Raw genomic sequence first — 16,852 nt, forward strand, 5'->3', positions numbered from 1 at the left:
GTGAAGTTGTCACTCTTTTAACTGAGGTTTTGTAGTCCAGGGATACGCCTTCCTTTTCTAGAACTTCTTCAAACAACAATCAATTCAACTCTTTTAGGGCCTGTTATTTGTATGTGATGATTTCACCCCTGTGTGGCAGAGATGTATATTTGTAGGAAGTGCTCACCAACTGGTTCCAGAGTTTTCATCTCCATGATTAATGCAAAAAAGCTTGCTATATTTGCATGATGCCCTCTACCTCCCATAGTCTTTTATAAGGGATTAATAAAAACATATTGTACATTTTATGCAAATTGGACTTTAGTTCAGCAGGATTTCCTGAATTAATGTCATAGTTTGTGGGTTTCACAGAAGAGGTTCGGCCTATTATCAGGTGCAGTAGGATGGGACACTTGTGTCTTTCATTGTGTGGTTGGCTGCATAACTTCAAATTTCTTAATACAGGGATTTCAGGAGGAGGAAAGGGGGAGAGAGACATTGCCCAAAAGGAAAGTGGCTGGGAGGCACTTATCCATGAATTCTAAAATCCATTTTTCTAGCTACTTATACAGAAGTAAATGGAAGTTTATTAGTTTTTAATCTACCCATTGCTTCTTGAACCCTTCCCAGAACTATTTAACTCTTCTCTCAATGTGTCACATTTATTTATCTCCAGAGAGCTAACATTTGTCATGCGATTTAAGCTAATCAGTTGCATGTCTGTATCACACAGGAATTTCAGCCATGTCACTTGCATTTTACTGGTCAGGAGATGCTAAACACATTTGAGGAAATACCATGTTTGTTAATATATTTTCAACTATAGCATGCCTGACTTAAAATTGTGCTTTCAGGACATTGGACTTGTAGCCCATGAAATAATCTTCCTATGCTATGATTTTCCATTGCAATAATTGCTGCGCAGTAATAGTTTATATTGAAGTTGCTCATCCAGGTAATTTGTAGGAAGTGGTGTGTGTGTGTGTGTGTGTGTGTAAAGGGAATAATGAGTTATGTCATCTGTCCCTACTTTATGAATGATGCTGGTGAACTTGCCTCTCAAGGAAAGGATAATGTTACTTTCTCTTTCCCAAAGCAACTGGGCACAGAGACATCTTCATTTAGTAACACTTTCCTCTGCATTTTTGGTTGTCACCTACTATTTCCAAGGGAGAGTGCCACAGAATTCTTCCACAGAATGCCTTTATCACCCCCAGAGTTTCAGATCAGGAGATTAATTTATTGTTGATTGCAGAACTTTTGAATTCCTGGCAGCTGTACTCTAAAATTTCTCTGATCCATCCACCTAGTAATTTATTTATCTACTGCTTTGAAATTATTTTCAGGACTGCTTGAAAACCTCTTGTCAGGGAACTGCCATTGGAGCCAGAGGGAGAGGGAGGGCTCCAGAGGGATTCCGGAGAGTGTCCCGGGAGGGAGAGAAGCAGCACATCTTCTGGGGAAGGAAATCAGCGTAACACCAGTGGAGAAGGGGGGCAGATGGGGGAATCGGCGAGGTGGCACCAAGACTCCTCGCCAGGAACCAGTGGGGAGAGCACGGGTCCTCCGATGCCCACACCCTCCCTGCGCAGAAGGCTTCCGCACAGGGAAGCTAGGCGGAGGCTAAGCGTCAAAGAGCTTCTTTGCTAGAAGAAGTTCAAGACATGCCCACTAACGGATTCTGCCAGCGATTGAGACAGTCATGGGTGCGTGGCTGTCCAGACAGAAAGGGTTCATTCAGGCAACCAGCCAAGGGTGGCGTTGATTTACACACAAGCAACCCCTAGAACCATTACACCTCTTGACATTGCAGTATCCATGTTTTAAAATCTTATAATGTTTCCTTCTCCCTTTATATTCCAGATAACAGACGAGTAAATTTGGAAAGGTCACGTTCTCGTCACAATGGAAGCATCACGGCAGTATGAACCCCTCCCAATGCCAAAGAACTGGGAAGTGTTTACTTTACATGGAGACATGGTGAAAAGAGCTAAATGTGGAAAGAGCAACAATGAAGATATATGAAATTCAAATGAATTCCAGAAAATAACAACCAGAAATATAAATATGTATTTTTACAAACGTTATTGTGCAAAAAAAACCCACACAACTTACTGTATATTAAAAATGCAATCCTCAATAGATATAAGCAGTGTTAAAATATAATGTTCCTATCTCTTCTTCTTTAGTATTACTCACACGTGTCAATCTACTATGTTTTTATGCAGCTCCCATGAATTTCAGGGAGGGTGTGCAGTAGATTGTTCCTAAAAGTGTGGGGAATGGTTTATATGAATGGAGACGAATAACATATAAAATTGATTTTAAAACAAGCAGCATCAAAAGATCTGGTCAACGAAAGAGGACAGGAGTCCATTGGCAGTTCTTATTTTGACATGAAAGGAAAAAAGTAAAATTTGCATATTAATTAATTCAGATTGAAGCTGATACAGCACACATCATAACAGGCCTTTTTTGTAAGCCTGAGAAAGCACTGTACAGCCCCCATCAATTTCTTTAGAATCTTATCTCTCAAGTTTTAAGCATGATGGATTCAGCTATTTTGGTTTCAGTTAAACTTTATCACAAATCTACAGCATCAGCCGTAGAAAGATATATGGCTTCTTATCACTGCTAAAAAAAATTTTTTAAAAAATGAGAACATAGGATTGTACCAAAGTTAAACCATATCTTTTGCAGAATATGTTTTTGACTCTATTTAAAAATGTATTTTCTAATTATGCACTTATATGAACTTTATATGGATATTTGGAGGAAAAAAATCTTACCTATTTAGATGGTTATAAAACTCATTTGCCTTTGTTAAAGCTTTCAGAAACATAATCTATTAATATGAAGGTAATCAGAATTAGATTCTCTAGATACAGTCAAACATGCTATATAAAAGCTATATTAGTACATGTTGAGATGAGATAACCCAGGCAATGAGCTAAAATAGTTGTAGCAGGGTGGGGAAAAGAGATACTCTATATAGTGCTCCCTAGCACATCACAAAAACCCACACATGTGTATTTGAGGCATTTTGACCATACTACATTTTGATCAGCCCAAAAGCTGTCCTTTGAGTATGTCATATGTGTAATAGTGACGCACTGTAAAAATTGTTCCTAACACATTTTCTTTTTTATTCCGTGCACACACACGCCCCACCACCACCACACACACATGTACACACACTTCAGGAGGATATGGTGTGTTTTATATGATGGAATATATTTTCTTTACTGCAGATGATTAAAGAGAAACACTCATATGTGCAAAATACCTTACAACAGTGAGTTTATAGGAGCCATGTTGGTGGGGCACTAAGCAACTGATGTGCATTCTGTATGAGGGAGGGGAGGTCAGGCTGGTGCTCAAAACTGTCAGGAACAAAATCAGCCTAGACTGAGCTTCAGCAAGAGCCATAATACTCACGGCGGCCTGATTTTGTAGTGAAAGCTGCTTTCACTATCGTTTTCCACTAAATGTCCCTCTCAATAAAATATCACAAAAAGCATACATTGTTTTCCTAACCGGGGAAAGTGGGTATTATTAACAACACTGTGTATCCCATTTTTACTCCAAAGGGTGAAGGGTTTTTATCCTCATAGCATCCACATATTGTGGGTTTGACAGAGAGAACAACTGGCTCAGGGTCACCCAGACTATGTCTTCCTCATCTGACATTCTAGCAACTATACATTCTTTTCTTTGGTTGGGACGGAGTGGCTAGATTCAGTGTTATATATACAAGGGGTATAATCATTCTATTTCCCACCTGTTGTACACCTGCTGCATTTTAAATAAGTGGTGTATACTGGTTGGTTGGTTGGTTGGTTGGTTGGTTTAAGAAAAATCAGTTACCCATCAATTATTGTACTTCACCACTAAATAGCTTATATTATAATGGAATTATCAGCCGCTTTTTGTCCATGCAGTATTCAGTTTTCTTGCGCTAGCTGTCCAAAAGAGAATGGAACCAGCCTGTTTAGATGGGTAGCAGCATATGAGTTCAGGTTCTACATCCTGCAGCTACTTAAGACCCACATGTCTGGGTCAAGGCTACTCACAAGTTTGAATTCAAGGAAAGAAAAAACCATGTAGGCTTTGCTAGCTAGGGTTTGTGGGAGTACCAACAACATATGGGAGTCACAGGTTCCCCAACCCCTGCTAGACATCTTTCTTAGAAACACAAATGTTTCTAGTTAAAGAACAGGCATTCTGCTGTTACCTCCCACTCTATTGAGAATTGACTAGTAGGCATAAGGCAAAAAATTGCTTTTGTCTAATCTACATTTTCAAACTCATGTCAAAATGTGTTTAATACATAAAGCCAAATTGGTAAGCCACTTAGATGGGCAAAGTGTATATTTTCTAATGCACAGTATTTTGAAACAATGTACTGAATCTCAGAAAAAGAAGCAATTTGCTAGAATTTAAAAGCCAAAATGTTAAAGTGATTATTAGAGCATCTGTGAACATACTACTTTTTTTTTTTACACTAATGTTAATTATTATGGCAGTTGCGTTGTTGTTTTTTTCTGTTTCCTGCCATGCTTTGAGCAGCCTAGTAGCTGGCAACCAGAGATTTTACAGAACCAAATTCTGACAAAGAGCAAGTCCAAAAAGATGCAAGCTTGCCTGATGCTTCAGTTTTACTAGCCCAGTCATGTTATTCCACATTTGGAACATGTTATGTAATTTAATGGACATGTCTCTTAAAGGGGAAATGGGGGGGTGTTAGAAGAAGATATATTGTAAATACAGGAAGCTTGTATCTATAAAGTCTAAAAAGTATTTTCTGAATATTATGTTCGGTCACAGAGTCTTTTGATAGCTTTTTATTCTATTTGAAAATGCAGATTTAAAAACAAAAAGCCTTGCTTTTGTTATTGATATGATTCCCACTCTTGTCATATGTTTACCTGGTGACCTAGTAAAAGTGTAGACTGGAGGTCATAGCACCTTTTTCTGAACAGTATTTGCCTTATTTTCTAATATTAAGAGGGGGAATTACTGAAGATATATTTCCAAATAGATATTCCTAGGAAACCTTCTACCAAACTCTCTTGTAAGCAGAGGGACTGGATGGGGTGGCTAGGCCTCAAATTATTCATGGAAAGTTAATCACTGGAGCTTTATGCAACCACTGAAATACCGCTTAGGAATCTAGCACTCACATACATTTACCATGAAATGTATTTAGAATATAGCAGAATATTAGCATGCATTCATATTTTAAATTTAATAACTAAAAACATTGAGTTGGTTCCCAACTTGCCCTTCCATGAACGGAAAGGATTCTTCCATTTGCAGTGGGAACCGGGATCAAGCAGCAGCTTCTACTGAATGAACGGAGGGGGCAACCAGTTTCACCACTTTCACCTACAGCCTCACACAAAACCTTCCTTGCTATTCCAGCAGGTTCTTCAAACCCCAGTCGCAGCTTTAGGGGGGGTTGGGGTGGGGTGGAGGATTCGCTTAAATGGCTTTCTGCTGTTTTGCCCCAGTGCGAGTAGAACTCTGCTGAGCACAACACTTAATCTTTTAAGTGCTTTGCATCTTAACATTTCTCAAAAGGCAGAAAGATGTACAATTCATATAAGCATAACGTATAATAGGCTATGCTCTCATATAACTGCCCTTCTCTTGTTGAGGAGTGACATCTTAAATATCATTGTACCAGTTTCAAACAAGACCAAAAAAGCCCTTTTAGGCAAAGTTCCTTATTTGAAAATTAAACCACTATGAAGAATTTCTAAACAAGCCACTTTAAACGGTACATTCTGAGCTGTATATGTAGGCCATGGTGAATAAAGCTTCCTTGTTTCAACTGACCCCTTTTTACAGAGCTTATCACAACTATACATAAATGTCACATAATTAAATGTTTTGCCTTTACATCTGCATATATCACTATATGTACTACCTCAGAATGCAGTATAGCTACACACATTCCTTCCTCCCACCACAAAATTAAGTTGTCTAAAAACATAGGGCCATGCTAGACTAGGTATTGTTGTTCTGTGTTCAGATCTCCAGGGCCCCTGAATAGGACTGGGATCGTAACACCAGGGAAAGGAGGTTAAACCCTTTCCCCCATGGTGTGTGTTCCCAATCTAAGTGTCTTTTCAATGTATCTTTCCAGAAAGAACAGAAATACAGAAAATGAAATAAATAACATATACTGCTGCTATTTCTCCTATTAGGGAAAACATATGGGTACACACACATTTTCTCTAATAGGGCAAAGAGCAGCTCAGGTACTATAGTCCTGATCCAATTCATCCCTCCTCCCCCCCACAACTGCTTTTAACGTAAATTAAGGGATGGGAGGTCTAATCATAGATCGCCAATATGTCAGATGTCTAGGATTACAACCTTGCTTAAATTTTATTTGAGCTTGCTTGATCATTGCTTCTTAAGACCTTCATGTAACGAAAGGTCGGTTCAGATGACATTTTTGCTCTCTTAAGTGTCCCACAGTGTGTTTTATCTGGAACATGCATAATACCTGAGCCAGGAGCTCATGGGCTTTTGTGCTTTGCTGTCTAGAACCTTTGTGGCACATTTTCCAGCAGCCACAGCCCACCTTCTGGTTCACCGGTTGTTCACGAACAAGCAGCTTTTACTTGGGGATAGATTGCCATAAGGAACTTTTTTTAAAAAAAAGTTATCAAAATAAGCTCTTATGGATTAAATTGTGTAAGAAAATCCATCCACTTTTATTAAACATTTTTGTACAGCTCTAATTATACATTTAATCTGAGTTTTAGTGGAAATGTGTAGGCACCTTTTTGAAGAAGAAAAAATATGGTAGTTGCAGGTAATTGAACAGTGGTGATTGGCTCTCATTGGAATGGGCAGGGTAGAAGGCAAGGAGAACATCAGTAGCTGAGCTGGTGTCAATAGTAGGCAGAGTCAGCTAATTCTAGTTTTGTCCCCATTGTCCTCCCTGCTGAATTACACCAAACCAACTACTCCTGGACATGCTGCAAGTAGGAAGGCTGGCAGCAGAATGAGGTTGGTGGGTAATGCCCCATTTGCCCTAATGTACCAGCTGCCCATGCTTTTAGGGTAGAACTCATCCTTGGGTCAGATGCCCAACCATTCTGTAGTGCAGCTTTTGCCTTGCTTCCATTCATTCCATTCCTAATATTATGAATAGGCACAGAGAGAGCAAACGTGTTAGGCCATAAGCCACTTTAGGGTGAGACATACAGGAAGGCCCATAGTGTAGGTTCATAGGAGCATATTCAGAATAAGTCTGTGACAGGTCACGTTAAGGCCTTTGCCCTACAAAGTGCTGTTAAATGTTTTTATACAGTCCAGCAGAGGAAGGAAGCCTAAACTTCCTACACTCATCCTACATGAATTTTGGCAACCTGGCTGTTAGAACTCACAACCTACTTAGTTTGCTGTTTCTCCTAACTGTAGAAGACAGGTTGGTAAATGTAGTAACCTTATGACAGTATGCATGTAAGAGTTTCAGTAATTATGAGGATATTTTATTAACTTCTGCTTTTAAAAAATGCTATATTGATATCTACTTGATTATGGCAGAGTGAAATCAATTCATAATTGCATGAAAGTTGTCCCTTTGTGGCTTTCCTTCACCATGTCTAAACAAGGTTGGAGAACAACAACAAAATACCCACAGCAGTGATTCAAATACCTTAAATAATGAAATGTCTAATGTATTGACACTTCTGTTTAACAAAAGAAACTGTCCTTGCTTCCCATGTGCCATAGTGTATTCAAAAAAGAGAAAGGATAAAAAGATTTTATAGAGTCGAATAAATACATAGCATGAAATAGCCCCTTTTATAACATACTGCAGGCACTTGTAAAAGTAAAAACAAAACTTTACAACTCTATCTCCACGGTTATCCTCCTTCCCCTTGCAGCTCTGGAAGTGAGACACTTAGCAGCATATAGAGGAAATCACTCCACATTGCCCAGTACAGGAATCACCAATACCATTTATAATAGCAGTCCACCCATGAATGCCTCACTTGATTGTATGGAAGTAAAGTGTGCTGAGATATGTAGTCCTTCATAAGGAATATATGCATCAGTTGTGCACATGTATAGGCAAATGTATTCATTACACCACTATTGCGCCCATAAAGGCAGCAAATTGCACGGTGTTCCCCAGGTCTGTTCCTCCTTTTGCCCAGAAGCTGTGGATGGCCAGTGATTTCTGGAAATAACCTCACTTTCAGGCAAAAAAAAAAAAAAAAGGAACATGCTGGGCCATCCACCACTGTAGAAAGCAAAGAAATATTGTATTTGGGAGCTTCATGTAACTGCACCTGCCACTTCCATGTCTTATTTAAAGAGGGCTGCCTAAACATTGCATGGATGTCTGAAAGCACATTTTAGTCTTCTGAGATAGTTGATGTTCCCCAGATCTAAGTAAATATTCTTTGTAACCAAAAACTATTTCCACTAAAACTTCTTCAGAGATACCATAAAACACAACAATTCTCTCTAACCTAGTTATTTACGTAAATTCCAGCCTCCTGTCAAGATGTTGTTAAGTTGCCATCTAGTGCAAATTGTCATCATTTATTTGAGTGCAGGTTAGCACATAATTCTGAGTTGGATGATAGCATTTAATATGATAGATATCAAAAGTACATTGCAAATGTCATGCACTAAAATGTTGAAAACCTTTGTGTATAATACCAACGTTTCCTTATTTGCAAATTAAAATTAGTTTTGGTGATTTCAGATTTGGTCATCAACAGATCCTAACTTCTTTGTTGTTGTTTAAAAAAAACACCTTGTTTTTGCTTTGCAATACTTTGTGCAGTTGCTTATGTTTATTTAATACCTCTTAGACATCATCACTTTGAAGTACCTCTGTGCTATGAAGTTTTGGTTTGGGGAGTGGGTGGGGTGGGTTAATCCTTTTTACTCTGAAGTGTCAAATATATTTGTTTGAAATGGGCAAGGCAAATGTCTTCTGTAACGGCTAATTTTGGGGGGAAATACTCAGAGATTATATTCTTTTTAAACTGTCAACACCTTGTGATACAAGTTTAAAATGTAACAATATAATGCAGTCATTGAGCACATTAAAACATGTCTTGTGTTTTATTTCAAAGACAGTAAATTGCGTTAAAGAATTTGTGATAAGCGTAAGACTTAAATTAGAGAGTCACTTTTTTCTAGTTCAAATAATTTACAGCACTTAAATGAATGGATGAAACTAGTCTAATAACTCAATGGGAACCATTTTTGTCAGTACCTGCACAAGTATTGAGCCCAGTTTGAGGGAAAAGGGACTGAGAGATAAAAACTTTTAACTGAAGAGTGGGAAACATGTCCCAGTTTTGCAGCAGACAAGCTGTTACTGCAAACTCTTTGTTAGCTACCCGCCCCTGCCTAGAGTCACCCACTTATTCCCCTAAAAAAAAAAAAATTTACAGGCCCAATCAGAGATAACAAAGCTGCTTGAGATTCGCCACATTGAAAACACCAACATTCCCTGCATTCCCCACCCCCGAATTGAGACTTCTTCTTTTTTTTAAGGACCATAAAACCTGTTTGGAGAAAGTGTGCAATTTTTAAAAGCCTTCAACTGGTACTAGATTGTCAATTCAAGTCCCCTCTGTTACAATTCCTGCAAGGTTCTAGGATTCTACTTGCTTACCAGACTTTCTTGCCCCAGAACAAATTGTTGGTCTCCTCTGGATCTCAGCCTTGTGCAGGGGCCAGCAAACTAAGGTCCACAGGCCAGATGCGGCCTGCCGGGCTCGTTAATCCAGCCTGTGAACCTTGCGGACTCTGTTGCCCACTCAGTCAGTCCCTGCGCTAAAGCGATGCAGCGTGGAGGCCTCGTGTGGGGACTGACTTCCACGACAAGGCTTCTGATTGGCTGCAGGAAGCTCCTGCAATCAATCAGAAACCACAGACACCTCTGGGAGGGTGGCTATGCTGACGTGGCCTCTGTGCCATCGGCACTTCCTCCCGCTCGGCTCTTCCTGCTGGGCCGCTTGCTACTGCTTGGCCACCTCAGCAGGAAGGAAGTGGCTGAGCTCAAAGGTGGTCGAGCAGAAAAAGCCGAGCAGAAGGAAGCGGAAGCGGCGCAAAGGCTGCCTCTGCCACCCAGGCTAACAGCATGGGCTCTGTGCAGAGGCAGAGGACAATGAAAACACTGCGGGAGATGAGGCGGCGGCGGTGTGAGTGGCGGCAGCAGGGGTCCTTTTGGGAGGGGGTGCTTTTGGGAGGGTGGGGGGTCCAGCCCCCCACAAGGTCCGAGGGACAGTGAACCTGCCCCCTCCAGAAAAAGTTTGGTGACCCCTGTCCTTGTACTTCCTTGCTTGCTTTGTCCAGTGTTGAGACCATGATAGGTTTCTTCTTCCAAAGGCAGAGAAATGTCTTTATCCAATCACTCATTTGCAAAGACAAGGGCAATGTCAAGGGAAGCTCTAAGTCTTCTACAGAGGGATAATATTTGAGTTTGGTGCAATACATAGCATGCTTCTAGTGCTATGATGCATATATGCATGGTAATAGTGACCAAGCTGCTTTGACAACACCAAGCATGCTGGGTGACCAAACAAGTAACAAATGGAGACAGCCAACCAGAAGGACAAGCCCTCTGTGGAAAGCGTAGCCTGAAAGTCTTGCATTGGGCAGGTCAGTTTTAAACACACACACACCAAAGTTGGCCTTTAATGATAAATGCCTTGCTGATCTGTTTTTTATTATTATTTTCAACAAGTGCAAAATCTGACACTACCTTGCCAGAAGACCTAGTAGATAGCACATGTGAAATCTTTCAAGTTGCTTGATATGCCTGCAGTGATCTGTCCATATTTCACACCCATGTAAAAGTGATGATCAGTTCTGTTGACAGTTGGATAGTATGCTGGTGGAGTACCCTTGTGGCAAAGTATTTCAAAAGCCTGGCTTTCCTTTTGTATTCTTTTGATGTCTCTTGATCCAAAGAGCTGTCATTAGAGATGGTGCTGCCAAGGCTGATAAAGTCCCAGATAATGTTCTTCAGCACTGAGCTGCCCCATGATGATAATCAACTTAGCATTCGCAGTTGATAAAACCCAATTGGAGGATGGCATCATAAGTCACTTAGATTGTTTGTGTTTCTGAAGACAAGTGATGGATCCAGTGCACAGCACCATATTAGAGCTAAGTTGACAGCCTGCTGATGAAGCTTCACACATGTTCTTGAAGGAATTAAGAACTACCTGACTAGGTTAGAGTAGAAGCCCTATGAAAATGGGATATTGCTGAGCAAGGATAGAAACATCATCATGGATTGCAAAGGTTAACAAGTCACCTGACCCTGTTGCATCACAAAGATAAACTCAGTCTGTCTATTGCCCATCAGAATATATCCCCCCAACCATATAAACTGTTAACAATGCATTAAAAATATCGAAAGGACATTTCTGATAGTAGAATGGTTTCCCTTATTGATATTCTCTAATGAAAGCAGTGGTAGCAGATAGAATTATGGTGCTGGAGGAGACTCTTGAGAGTCCCATGGACTGCAAGAAGATCAAACGTATCCATTCTTAAGGAAATCAGCCCTGAGTGCTCACTGGAAGGACAGATTGTGAAGCTGAGGCTCCAATACTTTGGCCACCTCATGAGAAGAGAAAACTCCCTGGAAAAGACCCTGATGTTGGGAAAGATGGAGGGCACAAGAAGAAGGGGACGACAGAGGATGAGATGGTTGGACACTGTTCTCGAAGCTACAAACATGAGTCTGACCAAACTGCGGGAGGCAGTGGAAGACAGGAGTGCCTGGCGTGCTCTGGTTCATGGGGTCACGAAGAGTCGGACACGACTAAACGACTAAACAACAACAACATGATAAAAAAGAGATAAAAAAGATAATATTTCAAATGGGAACAATCTCAAATGAATATTTAATGGCTGGAGTCATGGCCGGTGCATGCATGAGGCAAGGTAAGGTGATTACCTCGGGCAGCAGAATCCACAAGGGCAGCAGGTCTGGCCTCCAAGGAATGTGTCACCTACCGCTGCAGTGGCAATGGTTGCAGAACACTCCCTGGAGACTCCAGAGGGCAGCATCCACCATTTCCTCCCCAAGGGTGTAGGAGACCATAATCAGTGCCTCCTCTTTGCCAAGAGGCCGCTTTTCAGGGCTGCCTCCACAGCGGCTTCTCGGCAAATAGGAGGCACTGCTGGTATCCTCCCACCCCTAAGGAGGAAATGGTGGGAGCTGCTCACTGGAGTCTCCTGAGTTCTGCATGCACACAGCATGATTCAGAGTAGGCTCCTTTCTCCGCAACAATGGACTTCAATCCCCCACTTCAACCATCAGGGAAGGATGATTTCATTCCCCCGACCCTTGTTCCCAGTGCAGATCTCCACTCACCCTTTCTTCCCTGGTAGGGGCCTGGCATTTAGTGGTTTACCCCAGGTGACAAAGTATCTTGGGCCGACACTGGCTGGAGTTACCATTTCTGCAGAAATGATTTTCCTACCAGTAGGGAGCCCCTTTGCTGGACTTTGTACCATATTGCTGAACTAATATGGTTAGGGTGAAGGTGACACATGGTTAACTGAGCTGTACTACTACCATTAATAACAAGTTTAATTGCTGACAGATATATCCTACAGTGAGCACAATGCACCAAAATGAATTAAGAGATGCCAGTCAGATTGAAAATTGCAGCCCCTGAAATTGCCAGTTTGTTTCCATATTTTGAAGAGGCTGGCCAAGATGATGATTCTCCGGATGAGCTGCCTTTACTAGTAGATGTTCCTATTGTATTTGATCCCTTGGGCAACAGATTGGCCATTTCCCCTTGTTAGGCACTTAGCATAACTGTTTTCATCTCCACAACGCTATTCATTTGAGCACAATTCCAAGTCCTGTTACAAAATTGAGAGTGAGACACTGGTACGAGAAATGTATTTCAAGAGGAAGTATAAGAAAAATCTGGCCTATCACACTGATTTGCATTTGCAATTTGCAATGAAAATGCCTCCAAGGATCCTATTACTGTATTAATTCACATCAGATGTGTAAACTCTCTAGAGATACAATCAGAGCCTGAACTATATGCAAGAGTCTGTTGCATGTGGTACTCTGTGCAATCGTAATGCTTTTTATATTGATTGACTCATATCCTTGCTGCTTGGAAACAGCAGCTAATCTTAAAGAGCTGTAGCAGCTGCTGGGATGTGATTTCTGTATGATGGAGTGAAGCTTATTCAGCAATCTTGTGATGATTAAGGTAATAAGGGTAATTTATTGCCTCTTCCATCTTAGCAATACCACAAGCCAAAACACAAAACCACTGCTAGGGGAGGCAAGAGCCCGCGGAAATGCTAGTGGATACTGGAGGGCACCAGGTCTCTTGCTAATGACATGCAAATCACGCCAGTCAAATCAGCAGCTTTTTAGCTCTGCAGAAAAGCTTTAATATATATGGAGCTGGAGATGACTATATAATTAAGATTTCAAGTCAAACACATTCAGAACCAAAGATTCTGTAATATTGGGACAAACTATAAGACACTAATGGTGGAGTAGCCAAGCAGTGTTTCAGAAATCACATATTGTCTGTTTCTCTCTGTGCCCCAAAGTAAGCAAGGTAAACAAAACAATGACAGAATCATTGTCTTTGGCTCTTCCAGCATAGATGGCTCCTCTGAGCTCACAGACCAGTGAGAGGGAAGAAAGGGAAGGGATGAGTGGAAGCAGAAGGTTATTAGTGGGCTACATTACATTAAATTAGATCCACAACTATAGTGCAACATCACCCAACCATGTGTTATGTAACACATCTTCAGAAATCCCATACCTAGCATCACAATAAAAAATGTGCAGGTTTACATCCCTACTAACTGGTACATGAAATTGCCTTTTATTGTCAGAGCAGGCAGACATTATCCCAAAATATTTCAGCTGGAAACTGAAATTGACCAGAAATCCAAATTGATACAAATCCATGAGCTCTGGGAATGTGATGCTTAGCATCTACTTGTCCCCACACTCAGAATAAAGACACAGGACAAGTTTATGGTTAAATGATCACAACATATAGAAGGTCTGCAGCAAATAAACTCTACTTCAGACTTGCCAATTTCAGATCTCTCAGTTTTGGATTTTTTCCATTCCAAAATTCAGTTTTCTACATTTTGAAGCAATTAGCAAAATTCATCAATTAGTGTGAATTTTTTTCCCTAATTAACACATTTTTATATGCAGTTTCGACTGATGTACACATTTTCGCAAGCAATTTCCTCTAATACGATGTGTTCTTGTATATTGCTTTCACTTCATTTTTTTCTTCATTTTTATGTACAATTAATAGATACACGTTTATAAACATTGGTTGGAGGGCTGCTTTGAAAAATTCAGATAAGTGCGGATTTCAAAGGATAGCTGTGTTTCAGCCTGCATATTGTTACAGACCGTGCAGATTTGATATATTCAGCCTTAAATGCATACCGAATTGAATTGCTCTTCCATCCCTACCTGCAGGTAACTCAGATCTGAGAACGTAGAAGAGAAAATCACCAAAGCATATCACTTAAGCAATGCTACCCATGTTCAAGCCCCTTCAACAGTATTGGGCTTCTTAGTGCCATATCAAAGGGCATTCTGCTAGTCCACCCTGCCCCTGCTGATCAGGTTCCGGAGCCAAAAAACCACCCATAAACATATACCCCCCTATCCCAAGCCATGTAGCAATGTGAAGATCGTTGCTCAAGTGCTCCTCATCTAAATAGTGCCTCTGATTCCCTACAAGGTCTATGATATAATATACCTCCCTGCCTGTGCTACCTACCCCTACATCAAATGAAACCCATCCAGGCCAAATCAACAGCAATATGGAGTAGCTGGTAAAAAGGTGATGGAACACACACACAAATCTTCATCAGATGGGCAATCGGCTAATAAAAGGGAAGGTGAGCAGGCTATCAGGCTGGAAGAAAGAGACAGGCCCTGAGTGGGTGCCAGACCTTTAAAAAGTCTATGTATGTCCTAGAGTGATTGACTCCACTGGCCACATGATTCCATCCCCTTTGCAGCAGTAGGTTGGGGCATTTTTGCCTGAATTCAAGAAAAGAGGGGGCAGATAATGAAATGTTATGCAGCTTGGATTATCTGTAAGTACATTAAAATAGTCAAATGTTGACTGTTCTTCATTAGGCCCAGTTTATGGCAACTTGAATCAGCAAACTATCCACTACGTCTCAAATGTGCCCTCTCATTTTGATACCCACAATGAACGTTGCAATGAACATATGGGATGTGGAAGTTTAATCAAATGCAATGTCTGTTCTCAGAGCCGCTTCATAAATATTTATTCTTAGAACATATTGCCTCATTACGTAATACCAATTTCATAATTACTTCATTAAAGAGTACTTGTGCTCTGGGATGCTTTAACCTTTATTTGGTGGGAAAGTAATGAGAGACTTGGAATTTTGAATTGGCAGAGATCAGAGCTTCTAAAACTTTACAGCAATGACCACATGCCTAACATGCATCCTCTTCTAAAGACCTCCAAATATCATGGGAACCTGTCAGCTGGATCTGCCAACCCTTATCACATCAAACAGCAGAATGGCAACTCAAAGATGAACTATGTAGGGCACTCAACTTCTATTGTAAAGACAAAATTTTCTAGCAAGTCAGTGTGTTCCACTGTGGGAAACAAAATATTATAGCCTTGGGTAGTTGATGCCTTAACACTTAGCATGTAATAATAATAAAAAACCCGTAGTTTCTTTCATTTTATTTGATGAATTGTATATTATTTACTTGACTGAGTGGTACAAATTATTGAGTTATTAGATCTTAATAATGTTCTTAAATAATAATAATGTTCTTAAATAATAATAATGTTCTTAAATAAAAGAACATTGATTGTTTCTAGATGATGCTTGCTTACCTCTCAGCTGGTACCATAATGGAAGACATATTTACTATTCTTTCACACACAGGAGTATATTATTATTATTATTATTATTATTATTATTATTATTATTATTATTATTTATTACTATTATTATTACTACTACTACTATCATCATCATCTTATCTACTACTACTACTACTAATTTTAATAATAATGCATTATGTTGTCATCACCACTATTATTTCAGCTCCAGGCAAAAACATTTCTCCTCCCCTGGATCTTTAAGAATAGCTAATATTAAGATTTTATCTATATCTATCTATCTATCTATCTATCTATCTATCTATCTATATCTTAAACTAATATAAGTGCTCTATCTGTTTGAATTGATCGGTGATGTTTACGTTTGTTATTTTGTATGTTTTATTTTACTTCTAAAAATACTTTTATTGTTTCATACTACATTGTAAGTCACACCGGTAACATAAATTTATGTTGAAGATATGAAGTGCAATGTATGCAAGGTATGTAATTAGTTATTGGATCAAATTCTTTTTAACCAATGAATCTTAGCCATATAACTTACTGAACAATGTGGCTTTGATAAAATGGGATCTAGCATGAAATTTTAACAGTGCAGTTCCTCTATTTGTTAACATGTCTGTTAAAGAGTGGAGGGGAGTTTCAGGTGCCCTTGGTATATTCCATAACAATTTAACAGACCCTACTTAATAGACATTCTGGAACACAAAAGTACATTGCGTTCACTTTTCAAGGTTAGAAAAATATAGTACAATGTATGCAAACTATGTTGTAAGAAGTACAGTGGTACCTCGGGTTAAGAACTTAATTCATTCTGGAGGTCCATTCTTAACCTGAAACTGTTCTTCACCTGAGGTACCTCTTTAGCTAATGGGGCCTCCAGCTGCCACCGCACCGCCACCATGCAATTTCTGTTCTCATCCTAAAGTAAAGTTCTTAACCCGAGG

The 16,852-nt window shown here is 39.9% G+C and overlaps 2 protein-coding genes across 4 annotated transcripts in view; both read left to right on the forward strand.

Annotated features, from left to right (window-relative positions):
* The window catches only part of DIAPH2 (diaphanous related formin 2), a 359,470-nt gene extending 350,399 nt beyond the window's left edge, over positions 1-9,071 (forward strand). For all 3 annotated transcript variants that reach the window (XM_083484624.1, XM_083484625.1, XM_083484626.1), the window contains one exon: positions 1,843-9,071. In XM_083484624.1, the coding sequence (XP_083340750.1) occupies positions 1,843-1,907 (65 nt within the window). In that variant the 3' untranslated portion in view covers positions 1,908-9,071. The remainder of the gene's footprint in view (positions 1-1,842) is intronic.
* LOC310698071 (uncharacterized protein) overlaps positions 1-16,852 on the forward strand; it is a 318,973-nt gene that overhangs the window by 107,133 nt on the left and 194,988 nt on the right. The gene's annotated exons all lie outside the window — the stretch shown is intronic.

This window comes from Podarcis liolepis, assembly GCF_965112155.1.
Source record: "Podarcis liolepis genome assembly, chromosome: Z".
Lineage (NCBI taxonomy): Eukaryota > Metazoa > Chordata > Lepidosauria > Squamata > Lacertidae > Podarcis > Podarcis liolepis.